The sequence below is a fragment of the Podarcis pityusensis genome, assembly GCF_964106645.2.
Source record: "Podarcis pityusensis genome assembly, chromosome: 1".
In the NCBI taxonomy this organism is placed as follows: Eukaryota; Metazoa; Chordata; class Lepidosauria; order Squamata; family Lacertidae; genus Podarcis; species Podarcis pityusensis.
Genome location: NC_138028.1, coordinates 111,875,244 through 111,890,226, shown reverse-complemented (window position 1 = coordinate 111,890,226; position 14,983 = coordinate 111,875,244). Strand labels below are relative to the sequence as shown.

The 14,983-nt window shown below is 40.5% G+C and overlaps 1 protein-coding gene across 2 annotated transcripts in view; it reads right to left on the bottom strand.

Annotated features, from left to right (window-relative positions):
• The window catches only part of CERS6 (ceramide synthase 6), a 72,817-nt gene that overhangs the window by 27,189 nt on the left and 30,645 nt on the right, over positions 1 to 14,983 (bottom strand). For both annotated transcript variants that reach the window (XM_080972116.1, XM_080972117.1), the window contains exon 4: positions 12,915 to 12,972. In XM_080972116.1, the coding sequence (XP_080828242.1) occupies positions 12,915 to 12,972 (58 nt within the window). The remainder of the gene's footprint in view (positions 1 to 12,914; positions 12,973 to 14,983) is intronic.

Below are 14,983 nucleotides of genomic sequence, written 5' to 3'. Positions count from 1 at the left end.
TTCAGGAGGAACTGTTCCTATGTCCTAGAGCAGGCATGGCCAAACTTGGCCCTCCAGATGTTTTGGGACTACAACTCCCATCATCCCTAGCTAAAAGTCCCTAGTCCCGAAACAGCTGGAGGGCCAAGTTTGGCCATGCCTGTCCTAGAGCATACAACTGAAGCAGGATTTTGAAAATCCCTATTGACATTTCCCTTCCTTTTGGTAAGGCTCACTCAGCTTCACTCTGCCATGTTCCAGCAGTATCCGGTGTCACTACAGTATTGCACAGAGGCAAGTGAAAGGAAAGCACACTGAAGAATTCAGCAAAGGCAAAGGATGTGATGTTTTGGAAAGGGTCTCTATCCAAGCTCTGCTTCAAGCTGCATTGAGAGCTGCACTATAGCACTACTAGGGCTGGATCTCTGGGCTCCCAAATCCCACCAAAGGACCACCTGGAGAGTAGCAGATGATGGGAGCAGCAGCAAACAGGCCCCACATCAGGTACATTTAATACAGACAGGACAAAAACGGAGGGGGAAAGTGTGATAAATCAGGACTGTGCCTCAGAAAGGGGAGAGTTAATGGGTAACAGACACAGCACGTGACATTCCTATTACGCACACTGCTCAAACCCAATGCTTGAAAAAACATTCTTTTCATATTCGTCTGTCTCTCACTCTGTGCAAAGGATTGAAATATTAATAACTTTGAGGCTCAAGTCCCCCATGTCAGCAGCCTAGACATTCTGCTGCAACCAAAAACTAGGACAATCTATCAACATGAATGTGCAAGAATAGACAGTCTGGTAACACAGCCAAATATAGCAAAATATGAAATCATGCTCTGCTTCGGTAAGCTGAAAAGGAATGTGTTCTACAACACCCGTTTGACTATTATATGCCATTTGCAAGTCCCAATCCTTACGTGGAATACTGGCAGAAATTATCTGATAAGACATTCTGAATAATGAAATTACACATAAATTTACGCAAACTTAATTTATGCTGGAATGAAGGAGCTGGTTATGGGAAGTACACAATTGCTCAACAGCTAGGGAATGAGATGTCAGGGAAGGGGAGATGGACTGCATGAAACAAGAAGCAACAAGTACAAGATGGGAAAGAACTGGTTTGTCAGTGACAACTAATATCGATTGCACCAATGTCTTCTTCACTAACAATGCAATACAGAATTCAGCTGGAATTGTAAGGTTAACTTGAGTCAATACGAATACCATCATCGACAGGCAGGTGTTTTGAGATCACAATGCAATGTACAATTATATAAAAGCAATGCCAAGTTGACAAGTCACTCAGTGAAAGGTTAACAGTAGATATCTAGTAAGTTATTTTCCTTGCCAGTTATATGCAAGAGGAACATACAATTCCATTAAAACAAACCTTAAATGAGTGTTTCACCTCTCCTCCCTCTCCCTGATCATTCTCTTTTCACAATCAAGTTGTGTATTTTATTTTGCTACAATCTACTCTATTGTGTTGGTTTTTTTTTACTGATTTTATGTTTCCTTTCCTAGGGTATAATTCAGTGCTTCTGATCCATGTGTATCATGTTTTGCTATCTTAAAACAGAATGTGGTTAATTTATTTTGAAAAACCTGTATCTTGGAAGAGATCTAATTAGGATTTTATTATTTTTAATAGATGTATTAAATTAATATCCCACCATTCTTCCCAAGGAAGTCCAGGATGGCAGTTTTACAGTACCTGAAGCCCTAATGTTCAGACAAATGCCAACACCTTTGAAGTTTCCAGGAGGACACAGGAAAAGCAGCTCAGGGTAATGGAATCCACAAGAACTCTCAGGTATCAATGACTTACTGCACAAACTGGGTGAATTTAGAGGTGGTTCTCTTTCCTTGCAATCAGCATCTATATAATCTTCCAGGTAAAAGCTCCTCTCAGAATGCACTATTTTGTTTGGAACTGGGAAGAGCACATAAATCAGCTCAAAATGTTTAGGATACCAATTTCCAAATAAATAGTTTCCAAATGGCAGTACCTATGGCTCCCTCGCTTCCTTTATAACTATTTTAGCTTCCCTTCTCTAAAGTCTTCCACTTTAATAGTTGCTTATAATTTTCAGTCATTCTTATATTACAGCACAAGCAAATAACCTACAAGGTTATCTTTCATCGGTTTGTGGGTATTTACCTCCTTACAGATTTTCAATATAAACCCTGAATTAAGTGGTTCACAATTTTTGCAATTAAAATAAACCAAATTATAGATTTTGACCAAATAGCAAAACCTGTGTGTGTACTTCATCTGCTTAATTGACAACCACAGCCTCAGCATCCATTGACGTCAGTGGGGTATATGGGTCCTAGCTGTGCATAGGATGCAGCCTTAGGTTCCAATGCCTCTAAGTGCTCTGCTGGCAGAAGTCCCACCCAGCACAAAGGCTTTATCACTATATAGGAATGCCTTTTCCAAAGCTCTGAATGAACAAACATTTGCTAGAATTTTAGGAACACGCAGTGTGGGTCTGCTTCGATCTACTTTTGCAAGGTGATTTCTCTGGGACTGAGGCCAATGGTTGCTGTTTGTTTGTTTTAAGCACAATAATATGACATGCAAGTAAAACTTGACGACTTACTAGCAGGCACAGAAATAAGTTGCTCCAAAGCTGGTTTCAACTACCTTTTGGAAATGCATTTCTAATAATTTTTAAAAGACTCCGAGGGTTTTCTGCTGGTTCCCTCACTACGAGAAGCGAAGTTACACTGAACCAGGCAGAAGGCCTTCTGGGTATAGGCACCCTCCCTTCACATGTCAAGCAGATAAAGAACTACATTACTTTAGAAGACATCTGAAGGCAGTCCTGTATTGGGAAGTTTTTCATGTTTGGTATTTTAATATGTTTTATATAAACTGCCCGGAGTGGTTGGGGAACCCCAGCCAGATGGACCAGGTATAAATAATAAAATTATTATTATTACTGGCCACAGAAGAGTTTAAAAGGGGGACAGGTATGGAATAGATATCTTAATCACAACCTCTCTTCTCTAAACACAAGTTTAGTGTTCACCCCTCTTCTACCGCAACCTTGGCATTTAGATAAAATCCTGCCCCCCTTTGTTCACATTTGTCCACAGTTCCATATTCTAGACATTCTGCTGTTATAATTTAAATACTACTAGAAAAGTAAGGTCAGTGTGCTAAAAGAAAAATAACGAAATCAGGGAGAAGCACTTCTCAACATGGACTCAACATTTGAGCTTCATTTGAACTTGCCTTTTCCAAAGCAAATTTTTTAGATGCTACCAGTAATAAATCAGAAGTACATGCAGTTTCTACACCACCACCACATTTCTGCACGTGAGAGGCCACATAGCCCCACAAGGGAAGTGAGTATTTATAGTTTTGTAATTATGAAGGGAAACCATTAGAAATCCATGTCATGTACTTCAAAAGAATTCAACAGTTATATGACAGCTCAAGAAAAACAGCCAAAACCTGGGAAAACAACAGTGTCTTCCATACACTTTACAACATCCTGGAACACCTATACAGGGCCATAATGTTCCAAACCGGCTCTCTCTCTCTAATGCGTCTGTGTTTAAAGACTAGTAAAAGTTTGGATTCTGAGCCTTTCCAATGAGGCTGAATAGCCATGTAAGTATTCACCACAGTGTAGATGGTCAGGCTTCACTGCATCCCTTTTCAGAATTTTTGAACTGAAGGAAGGGAGGGAGGGAGGGAGGGAGGGAGGGAGGAAGGATTCAGCAAGACTTCTTGGCAAGTCATTTTCAAGCTTTATTTTTTCCTCCAGAGGAAGCAGAAACAATGACAGCTGTTCAAGTTAGTACAACTTTTGTACATGAGCAACTTCTGCCTGGGGGGGGGGTATATTCCTTGGCCCCATAGCAGTTTTTAAGTACCACGTGCCTTTGGACCAGAAATATCTGGGTCTCTGTTTTGTTTTAAATAAAACATTTGCCACATGCCGAATGCCACCCTTGTGCCATCACATTTTTCTTCAGGAGGTTTGTGTGTTGGACAGCTCCCTAATTAGCCGAAACCCTGCTCTGATGTTAACTTTTGCCATCCTTTTCTTCAGAGCAAGATTATAATTTGAAACTGGGGAACTGGCTAAAAACTACACACAAATGGGGTGCTTTTGAGTGGAGACCCAGTGGAGAAAAAACTTCACACACTACTTGCCTGCTTACTTTTCCATTCCAACTCCCGCCCCATAAACTTTCCCCTCTCACGTGGTTTTGAATATCTGGCAGCGTAAACACACATTTTGAACTTTATACTGGGGAAGTAGCAAACAATACGTGTGTGGGGATTTGGTAGGGGAAAAGGGTTCAGCATTCCTCTTTCCCATGTTGCCGTCCAGACATGTCTCTACCCAGAGGAGTGGTTATATTATACATCACTTTTTGGCCTAAATGTCCCCGTCCCTGCAAGTGATAAACAACATATTAATACAACAAAAATGTATTATGAAATACAATAAATCAATCAAAATATAAAACAGCAACTTATAATAATACAGGGGGACAAGACTGTAAATGAAAGGATTGAATTACCAATCGTGTATATCGACCCTTGTAGAAACTACAAACCTGAACAGATGATGAGATACATTTTCTTTCTTTCTTTTTTTTAATGTATACAAACACTTGCTTTTTCTTATGGGAAAGAGGGGCCACTGGGGTTTAGTCACACATATTTGCATGTAGTGCACAGTAGGGGGTACTTGTTAAAAAGAAACGAAGCATGGTTCATTATCTGAGAGAAAAACAATTATCAAAAAGCTCTGTATCAACAAAAAGCTCTCGTTTATTAGAAACAGTTCAAAAGAGAACAGTTTAGTTATCTTACCATGCATCCTCTGTTTGTAACATTATAATGTAAAACTTGTATATTATTTAAAAAATACAGGTGTCTTCATGGTGTGTGTTCCAAGTTAATTTATTATTTGGCATTTTTCTAGATGCTGGAAAATTAAGCACTGGTGCTAAAATGGGAGGGAGGGGTGGTTGCTAGGAGAATGCTACTGATCTATTTACCAGCTATGTTTTGTAAGCAGCAGCTATATAGTGCTTATAAAAATTATCTTCACCGTGGTTCATTTCGACATGTGAGATGCTTTGGGCACAACTGTGCCGGAAAGCGGCATAAGCATTTTATTTTGAAATTTCTTATCAATGCTTCCTATCCAAAAGAACTGCACAGCAATGAACAAAACAGAAATCAGGTACAATACTATAGAATCTCAAAGCGACGTACAGTCACATCTTCTGCGATTTAGCTTGCACAATTTCAACCACCCGTGGTTGAAGGCAGGCTGGTTGAAATTGCACAAGTTGAACCTCAGCAAGAAGGAGAATTGAAAACCTATTTTCATGCCAGGCCTTGCTTGGGGTTGTCCAGTGTGGAAAGAGCTTTTAAGCTCTCCACTTTGCGGGGGGTGGGGTGGGGACACCAACAGTGCATCAGCTTTGGGATGCTCTCACGAGATCTCTCAGGCCAAATCAAGTTCACATGAGATCCGGCGAGGAGGCGAAAGGAGGTCGCCCCCTAGCTGCATCACAGTTTCAACAGCAAGCGGCCACACACCCTGGCTATCCTGATTGGTCAGCTGGGGGGTGTAACGCAGCCGGGAGTCCCTATGACGTGGGCAGCATCCTTGCACCCACAGCCAGGTCACTAGGAGGTCCTGGATTGCTCCCTGGGGAAGGGGAGTGGACCTTTTAAGCTCTCCACCTTCCTTGCTAAGTAAAGCCCACTTGGTGCATGTGCTATGGGAGTACTGCAGATTCTCTCTCTCCTTCCTTCACCCGCCAGGTGAAGAGCTACATCTCTTTTTCCTGGCTTTTGACACCTGAGATGTACATTTTAAGACCTGCCTTATTACTGTAGTTTAAAGTTGTTTTAAACTGTTGTTTTAAAATATTGTGTAGTATAGCATTTTAATATTAATGTTGTTTTAGCCCACCCTGGAACCTTAGGGTGAAGGGCAGGTAATAATTACAATATAGTCAAAATGACACCATCCACACATACAAGGTCTGGGGGGAACCCCAGGATTTCCAGAAGAACATATATATATATATATATATATATATATATATATATATATAATATATTAAAAAACCCTAAGCTCCCTACCGCTGAGCAGGCTTAGTTGGCATGGGATGCTGTCTGTGAAGGAAAATGGGAAACTCAGGGGATGGAGGAAGAACAAAATGGAAAATCCTGAAAAGGGAATGGCTGACTGAACGCTGAACAGGAACACTAAATTCTCAAGCATAGTGTTGCAGAGCCCACTTGTCTGCTGTTTTCCGAGAGGTTTCTGTGTCATGATGAAATCCTTAACTGTGTTTCGGGCTACAGTGGTTTCTTGCTATCTTTCTTCTGACTTTCCATTTCCTCTGCAAATTTATCCTCTAAGTGTACCTGGATCCATTTGGACGTATCTAACATTTCATAGAACTGCTTAAAGAGGCTACTATCCATAGAAATCCCTACTAAAATGGGAGAGTTCTTATTTTCTAAAATTTGTTGGCTGCTAACACGTTTCTGCAATTTGCCAACATGCATGCATGACTCTACTGGTTATACTTTGCAACGCTATACAGGAGCGCCACAGATTGAACAGAAGTATTCTGCCAGATTCTGTGTAGAATATTAAATAAGTAGAAACACAGCCTCATTTCAAGACAGAATTTGCTCTCCACTTCTAAATATACTTAGATGATATTAACCTCCAATTTTTCTCTGTGACATCTTGGCAATGACAGCCCAATGTAATGTAATTACTTTATAAGATTATCTTTTGTTTCTCAAAGAAATAAATTACACCAAGGCACTTCAGCAAAGTTAAGGACTTTAACAATCTCTTCCCTTAAACACCATTTCCTTGTCATCTTTGCATAATTGGGTAATACTAGCCTCTTAAAACACAGCTTGTTGATGTCTGCAAAATCATCATCATACAATACAAGAGGGAGTGATGAACACTGGGATCACCGCGGATTCCAATCAATGAAAGGAGGGTGTCCTGGACTGAACTGCTACCCCCATTTCTATCTAAAGCAGGGCCAAGTATAATTTATCCCTTCCATTGATAGAAGTTTCCAATGTTTTCAGCCCATACTGAGGAAACTTGACAACTGGAAAAAAAGAAAGTAAAAATCTGGCGGGGTGCGGCCTGAGGAATCATAGCAGGAGACAAGAATGCAGAAGCCCAAAGGAAAGTCAGAGATAAAATACTTTACAACAGACTAGAATAACATTTTTTTTGGGGGGGGGGGAGGATCTTACTAAAATCTTTAGCAAAACTGGTCTCAAACCACAATCTCCTTGATAGTAACCTCCCTCTCCTGATGCTCACAAAGCAAGCAGGTAATGAGATCCTTCTTCCGCTGAATCAAATGAATATTCACTACTCATTGCAACATCCCTTTGTCATGCAAAAGAAAAAAGCATCAGAGATTGTGCTACTCTGACATTCCTCTCTGCAAAGCTATCTGGTCTGTTGAATGTTTAAAAAGCATGTTTATAGACACCCAAGCCCTAAACTCAAGTTAATCCCCAACACAGAAAAGTGAATTACTAGGCAGAAGCGTTTTGTCCATCACAATAAATTTTGAAGTACTTCTCTGTGTCACAACCAAGCAAGTGGTGGTGTAATTATAGGGATGGTATAATGTCGGAGAAGACATGCTTGGATTAGACCTCTTTTTCCAAGCAGTGTGTGGCAAACTAAACAGAATGCAACATTGGCAAAAGCAAATGGCAAGCATAAAACCTGAATGTGTGCATGGATTTGGGAGTCACAGATCTTATTTCCAACTCTTCATAATATTGCCAAACATTTATTCAGCTATCATTATCCTCCCTCTGATAAAGTACTGATATATTTGGATAAAAACTTTAAAGAGCAGTAAGCTGGTGCATCTATCAGAAAAATCCAACATGAGATAGACTTCTTCATCCTTTGAAACCAGCTTCAGACTTTCACTAGAAGCAGCAAATGGAAGCCAGAGCATCTCAATCTCACCTCCAGATTATAGCTGAAGGGAAGAGATATTCACATCACAGGGATATATATATTCTGCCCTGCATCAGTTGAACATGTACATCCCCAAAGGGCAGGTATGGAGAACTTGTGGCCCTCCAGATGTTGATCAACTCCAGTTCCCATCAACCCCAAGCAGTGCATCCAGTGGTGATTGACGACAGGAGTTTGCTCCAAGAACATTTGGAGGGCCACAGGTTCTCCACCCCACCATAGTAAATGTAGCCCTTTTTTTGGATCTGGCTCATACTGGTGGAAGAAGGAAGCATGGCTCACACTCCCTCTTGCAGCTTCTCATAAACATGTAATGTGGTCCACAGAATCTCGAATTCCGACTTCAGTCATAGGATCATAGAACTGGGTTGGAAGGGATCCTGAGGACCATGTAGTCCAACCCCTTGCAATGCAAGAATATGCAGCTGTCCCATACGGGGATCAAACCTGCAACCTTGGCTTTTGTTCTCATTTTTTTCTTCATCCCACCCTAGTGCCCCCCCAACAAAAAACACTCTTTCAAAGAAAAATGCATATTTTCTGAATTTGATGCTGCAGAATCCTAAATACAGCAGAAGCAATTAACAAAACAGTTCCCCTGCTGCATCCAAAGGCTTACTTATGGACTGATTGTACCACCGGCACAATAGATATTCTTTGCAAGAGTGTGGAGTTCATTATGTTGTATTGATTTTCATGAGTTTCTAAAATGTATTTACAACAATCAGTGAAACCCTCGAGGTGATCAACTGAATGAGGTGAATAACTCGGCGGGATACACGTCACTATTAAAAGAGCCAAGATAAAAAGCATCCATTAAGCACAGAATGGTAACAAGTCTTCCTGCTAATTTCTCAAAATGGCCTCTTTGGGCACCATGGTAACGTGCCTGGAAACTAAAAAGAGAAAAAAGGGGTTTCTAAGAATTTATCCTGTGTCAAGGACACCATTGCCAAGAGATTCTAAAATGCAGCACTTGTATTCTTTGCCTCAAAGTACAAATGTACAAGTGCTGAAACTAATTTTGGACATTAAATTACTTTAAAAAATGCATATATGTATGCAAAAAGGTTTGATGACACCACTGTAAAATGAATAGATGAAGGCAGGTTTGAAGCTGAAAGATGTCTCAATTCCACTAAGTTACAAGTGGTAAGCCCATGCAACAGTGGAGGAGCGACGGTTTCACCCATCTAGGGATGGCAGGAGATGAGTCCCAACTTCATGTGTTCCCTCTGTTACCTTATGTAGCTAATGAGTCATACAAAAATCCTATCTTGCTGGGCAGGGACCCTCCAAGGTATCTGTTAGCCCATGCAATCTTCAAAGATGCCGCAAAATACCTTTTCTAGTTATCTGCTGAACATATCATGTACCTATCATACTAATTTGTCTACACCCAAATTCAAAATTACAGGAAGGACCTTTGTATTATTTATAATGAAGCTTAATCCAGATAAGGCTAAGGCACGCTTAGTACATGGTTCCCTAAATAGGAGTGGCAGGGTTCTACTTGTTCCCTCTGAAGAAATAGCCTGGGGATACTTCTGGATCTGCTACTGTTTCTGGAGGCACAGTGGTATGGAATGCCTTCCACTGGCTTCAGCTGATGGCCCAGCTGTGGCTGTACCTAGATGGGGTAGTCTAACTTCTTGTCCATGTTTTGGAAAGCTCCAGGTTAGATAAATGAAATATGTTATACTGAACTGTTATATGTGGGAGGTAGTTTAGAAACTGCAGCTAATACACAATGTGGGAGCCAGACTACTGAGTAGAACAAGGCAATCCTAGCATATAATACCAATCCTGGCCCAGCTGCCTTGGTTACTGATTGGTCTCTGGGTTCAATTCACATTTCAGCCCTGACAACTCACTTCCTTTTTTATTGTCTTATCGCTGTCCTGACTCTTAAAAATTTTGCTTCTGTCCTTTTTTTCTTTCCTTCTAATATCTTATCTAATGTGTTAAAATTAATTTTAGATGTAATTTTGGTGTAAGAGATGAAGCTTTTATATTTTTTGCTTTTCTTTGTGGTACAAGAGGTAAAAATACAGTTTAGATTTCATTAGTATCTTTAGGCGCCAGGCAAAAACATTCCCCTTCTCTCCCTTGCCTTTGGCTAATTAAACAATCTATGTAGTCTTTTAAACTGGGGGGGGGGGGGGCGGTATTGTTTTTGTTTGTTACTATGTGATGTAGTTTTGTGTCTTTACATTGTAAAATGCCCTGTGATGCTCAGATGAAGGGCAGTGTAGAGATTTTATTAATTAATAAGGAAAGGCTTGAGTAGAAAAGGGTTCGTTTTCTTACGGAATGAACAATTACAAACAGGTTGATCTTTGCCTGACTTTTTGATTTTTCAGTCTGATCCCTGCAGAGCTATGTTGTCTGAAAGATTCAACAGATGCATAAAGTATCAAGCTTGATTTCTGAAACTTTCCTAAAACCTGGTGCTCACAGCACCAGTCCATGCACTGGACTCCTTCAGATGACTGTGCTTAGTTTCACAGAATCCCACCATGTAGTTGATCTTACGAAACTGTTTCTTGCAGTATCTGAATTAATTAACAGAACTGAAAAACTCTAGGGATTCTTTTCTATCTTGTCAACTTCAGCTAGCCATCCTTGCCTGACCTCTCCCTGCCCCCACCCCGCACCTTGCCTTCTCTTCAATTCCTGTCTTGTGTTCACCTCTGATCTACAGCACTATTAAGCTACCTGAACACAGAAATTCCTTGCTCCTTAGAGCTGGCAGAGTAGCCCACTTCCAGAATCGACTCACGATAGTGATGCACATTATAATTTCAGACTGAGAAAGATCTCCACTTAAAAGCCTTGTTCAAAGAGAGAGAGATGCCGGATTAGCTCACATGTTAATTAAGATGCAAGATCTGTATGCCTTAATGTGATTTGATATGATTTCATACCACACTGATAACAGTGTGGTACTACAACTGATACAATGTTCAAAGGCCTATTGCAAGCAACAAAATAGGTGGATGCTGTACCGCTCCAGGCACTCTTGGATGACCTGAGATCCAACTCAGTTGCGTCAATATGACTTGCCGGCATAATTAGAGAAATTATCCATCTAGGTTATCCACTATAACTGCCAAATGGAGTATTTAAGAGCAGCATCAGAAAAACAGTGGGCTGGAGAGGACATGGTGAACACAGATAAGATCCACAGTGTTTTTGTCTGGCACTTCATGATCTGGCCCATATAGGTCTTGGTATGCAGTTGGGCTGCTGTAGCTGCCAGTCAAACTGCTTCAGGGTCAGGCGGGGAGCACGAAAGCAAAGCAAAGGACATAGTACTGACACCACAAACTTTTCCTTCTGCTTCACCTGTGCTGTGCTCAGTTAGGCAACTCTAGCTCACACTTAAATAATCAGAAGTGGGTAACTGCCTCTCTCTCTCTCTATATATATATATATATTCTAAATAAGGAGTAGCAGGTTAACGCTGGCTCTCCAGGAAAGTTCTTTGTTCAGCGGGGCTTACTCTTGGTTAAATCCTGAGCTGTGAAGCCACTGATTTCAGTTTAGAAAAACTTAAGTTCCATTAACAGATCAACCCTTACCAGAACAGAATGAGAATGCTGCCAGGAAAGTAAACAACAAAACCTTTTGCGTTTAGCACTATGTGCTTTGGGCAAATGTACAAGTATGCAAAGCTTAGCGTCACAATTAATTCGGTCAAACAATGATCCAGCAGATTGCACAGGGCAGGCGATCTTGCCAAATGCTACTCGGAATCAACATCTGTTCACAAAATCTCTGATAGCTTGGGATACTGACAAGGGATCCAGAGTGGTAACATAACAGCATAATCATGTTTGTGTATCATGCTCCTTGTTTAATTCCACAGCTGTGAAATATGGGCACGTTACAGTCAGTACGTTCAGTGTGGGGAAAAATTAATCTTAATATCTTCAGCCTGCTATATATGTCAAGCTGGAAATCTAGAAACAATAAAGCTTATAGAAAAACATCTGCAGCACTTAAGTAGAAATTCTGAAAGCTAAACTGTTCATGTTTTGTTTACGTCCTCTGAACAAGACAAAATCTACTCTTTAAATAAATGCCATCCTTTCCCAGATTGTTTTCAATCCTGAAAATAATGGTTCCTGAATTTTATATATACACACACACACACACAGCGCCATATAAGCTACCAAAGGAGCAACTTGATGCCTGATTACAGGCAAAGGGCGAACAAGAGCTGGTTCTCCCATTCATTTTGAATATACAGGGGAATATACAGGGATCCATAGTGGCATATAAAAGAGCACATTTAACATAGAATGACCAGTGAAGGCAAGTTTAAAGTATGCCAGACTGAGCAATATATTGTAAGCTTTTCATACTTCCCAAATAAAGTAGTGTGATGAATGCTCAGAAACAAGCCGATCAACCCAAACCCCACACTTGTTTTCTAAGGTTTGGAAATGTTTTTTATGGTTTTTTGATTTTTTTGACGGCCAGTTGTGGCTTAGCTATTAAGTCTATGCAAATGTGACTGTCACATGTGACAAACTCTAAGTTGGGAACCTGTCTCCAGTTCATGAGATGCTTCATTTGAGCATCCTGGTGCTAATAAGGTCTCCCACCCACGTTCTCTGGACAACCCCCCCCCCCAATGGAGCGAAGCACATAAAGAGAAGCTTTTCATCCACATTATAAATAAGAGTGAGCAGCAGCTTACACACATATCACAATTCTCTCCAGCTATTGTCTGCAATGTATTTCTAAATCACCTTATCCTGCGTCATGATATGAAGAGGCTGTGGTTCACCTCCTAGAAGATCCTTTCTCAGACACACATAATAAGAAGCACAATGGGACATTAACACTAATTTCATTATTCAAATGGGCCTTACCTTTTTCAAGAGTCTGGCTCCATAGGTGAATATATAAAGGTAAAATGTAAATCTCCACCTGCAAATAAAGTAAAATATATTTATCTTGTTAACCTTGCTTAGGTTACCCCGAGAACCTGCTTATAGGAGAGCATATAAATGCCCCCTAAAAATTGTATTTTATGTGTAACACATCTATAAATCAATATTTGGGTCAGAACTGGAATCTGGTCAAAAGTTTAATTCACCCATCACAGCCAAACAACTAAATATATACCGTATCTGAGAGCCAGATGAAGCCAAGCAAATTAAACTCAGGTTGGTCCCCGTCCCCCCCAGCTAAATGCAAACTGATCAAAATAATGTCCATGGTAGTTACGTCTGGCTCAGTAAAAGTGTACATTGCTGAGACAAAGGTTGCATACATGGGTCGTATACATACAGTACAAAAGAATCATGGTTTCCATTTATGTTAAAGTGTGACTACCTCAATAGCCATGTTAGAAACCCAGATATATAACTTAGGCTCCTTAATGGCTCCTTAAACCAGGGTTATAGTCGGCAAAACGGAATGTCTAGTTGCCATTTTTGGACCAGACGGCTTGAAAGTCACATTATTCAATACGACTTTTTGATTCCTGAAATTCATTCTGATTGTCCAGATAAAAAATAATGGGATAGAATTCTACAGGATGTGTTGCTAGTATGTGAAAACAGTCAAGATTCAAGGGTCCCCAGGCCTGCACCTCCAGATGTTGGAGATGTCAGGTGCCATTCCGGTGCTCAGGCATCTTCACTTGACCGCAAGTGACTGACAGCCAGGTGCAAAATATGCCTACTGCCTGGTGAATTTCAAACTCTGCTCAATAGGTGAAACACAAATGCACTGGGGAAAATGAAGAGTTACCAAACAATGGATTCTAAATATCTCAGTAAAGCTTACTGTTTCAGGGGGACAAGTAACCTCTAATAATGGAATGTAAAGTACCCTAGAAGCATTTATACCAGTGGGAGACCAGTTTTGTCCAACAGTGTAAACATTTCAGAGTCAAAAGATGTGAACTGCACAGACAACTGACTGTAGATGAGCACAGACAACCACTTAATGGATTACTGCATGGAAACATAGGAAGCTACTGTATACTGAGTCAGCCTGTTGGTTCATCTAGCTCAGTATGTAAGGTTACCCTTGAAAATGGTCTGGAAGTTGCAGCTGCTGTTGATCTACCTAGCTTTCTTGCTGACCAATGAGTATGTGTCAACACTAATTTCGTTGCTATTTGCTACAGTTGCATATAAACTACTTGGATCCCCACAGTTGAAGAGCTGGTAACCATATGATTGTTCAAAGGCATTCTCTGCTTAAGGAAAAGTATGATGGGCAGATTAGAGCTTGTCATTACAATTTAGGATGCAAGCAAAAAAATTAGTTCAGTGTTTCATCAGTATCTGCACTGACAGTGTCCAACTGTTCTTTTCTGTTCACAAATTCTAACTGGAGTTCTGGAAGGCATCTGTTAGCCAGGAGACACACTTAGATTATATGGCATTATTTGATTGTCACAATTAGCTTTATTTCTTAAACCACCCTCAGTTTGTAGAGGTAGCTTCATATCTGGTTTCAGTTTTTCAGTCTTAAGCTTGTTCAGTGCACAGTGAATAGAATTTTAGAAATATTTCTTGAGAATGTCCAGAGTTCTTGGCTTACTGAGTGGGAGTCAGACTTGAGTTACTCTGGTAACAGTGGGACCTAAGTTGTTTATGATTAACTTTGCACACTGATTTTGGTGGGGCCAAATTATCAAATAACTTAATCTTGATCCAGCCCACTGTGCCTGCTGTCTAAGTGTGGTCTCTCTAACGTACGAAGGCTTGTAATAGTGGCTGTGTATAGCCCTTGTGTTCAATGAACAGCTTTCAGCTTCATTATCGTCAAGTCTTGCAAATTAGGATAGAAAGTGATATAGCAGTACAGTGGTACCTCGGGTTACATATGCTTCAGGTTACAGACGCTTCAGGTTACAGACTCCGCTAACCCAGAAATAGTACCTCAGGTTAAGAACCTTGCTTCAGGATGAGAACAGAAATTG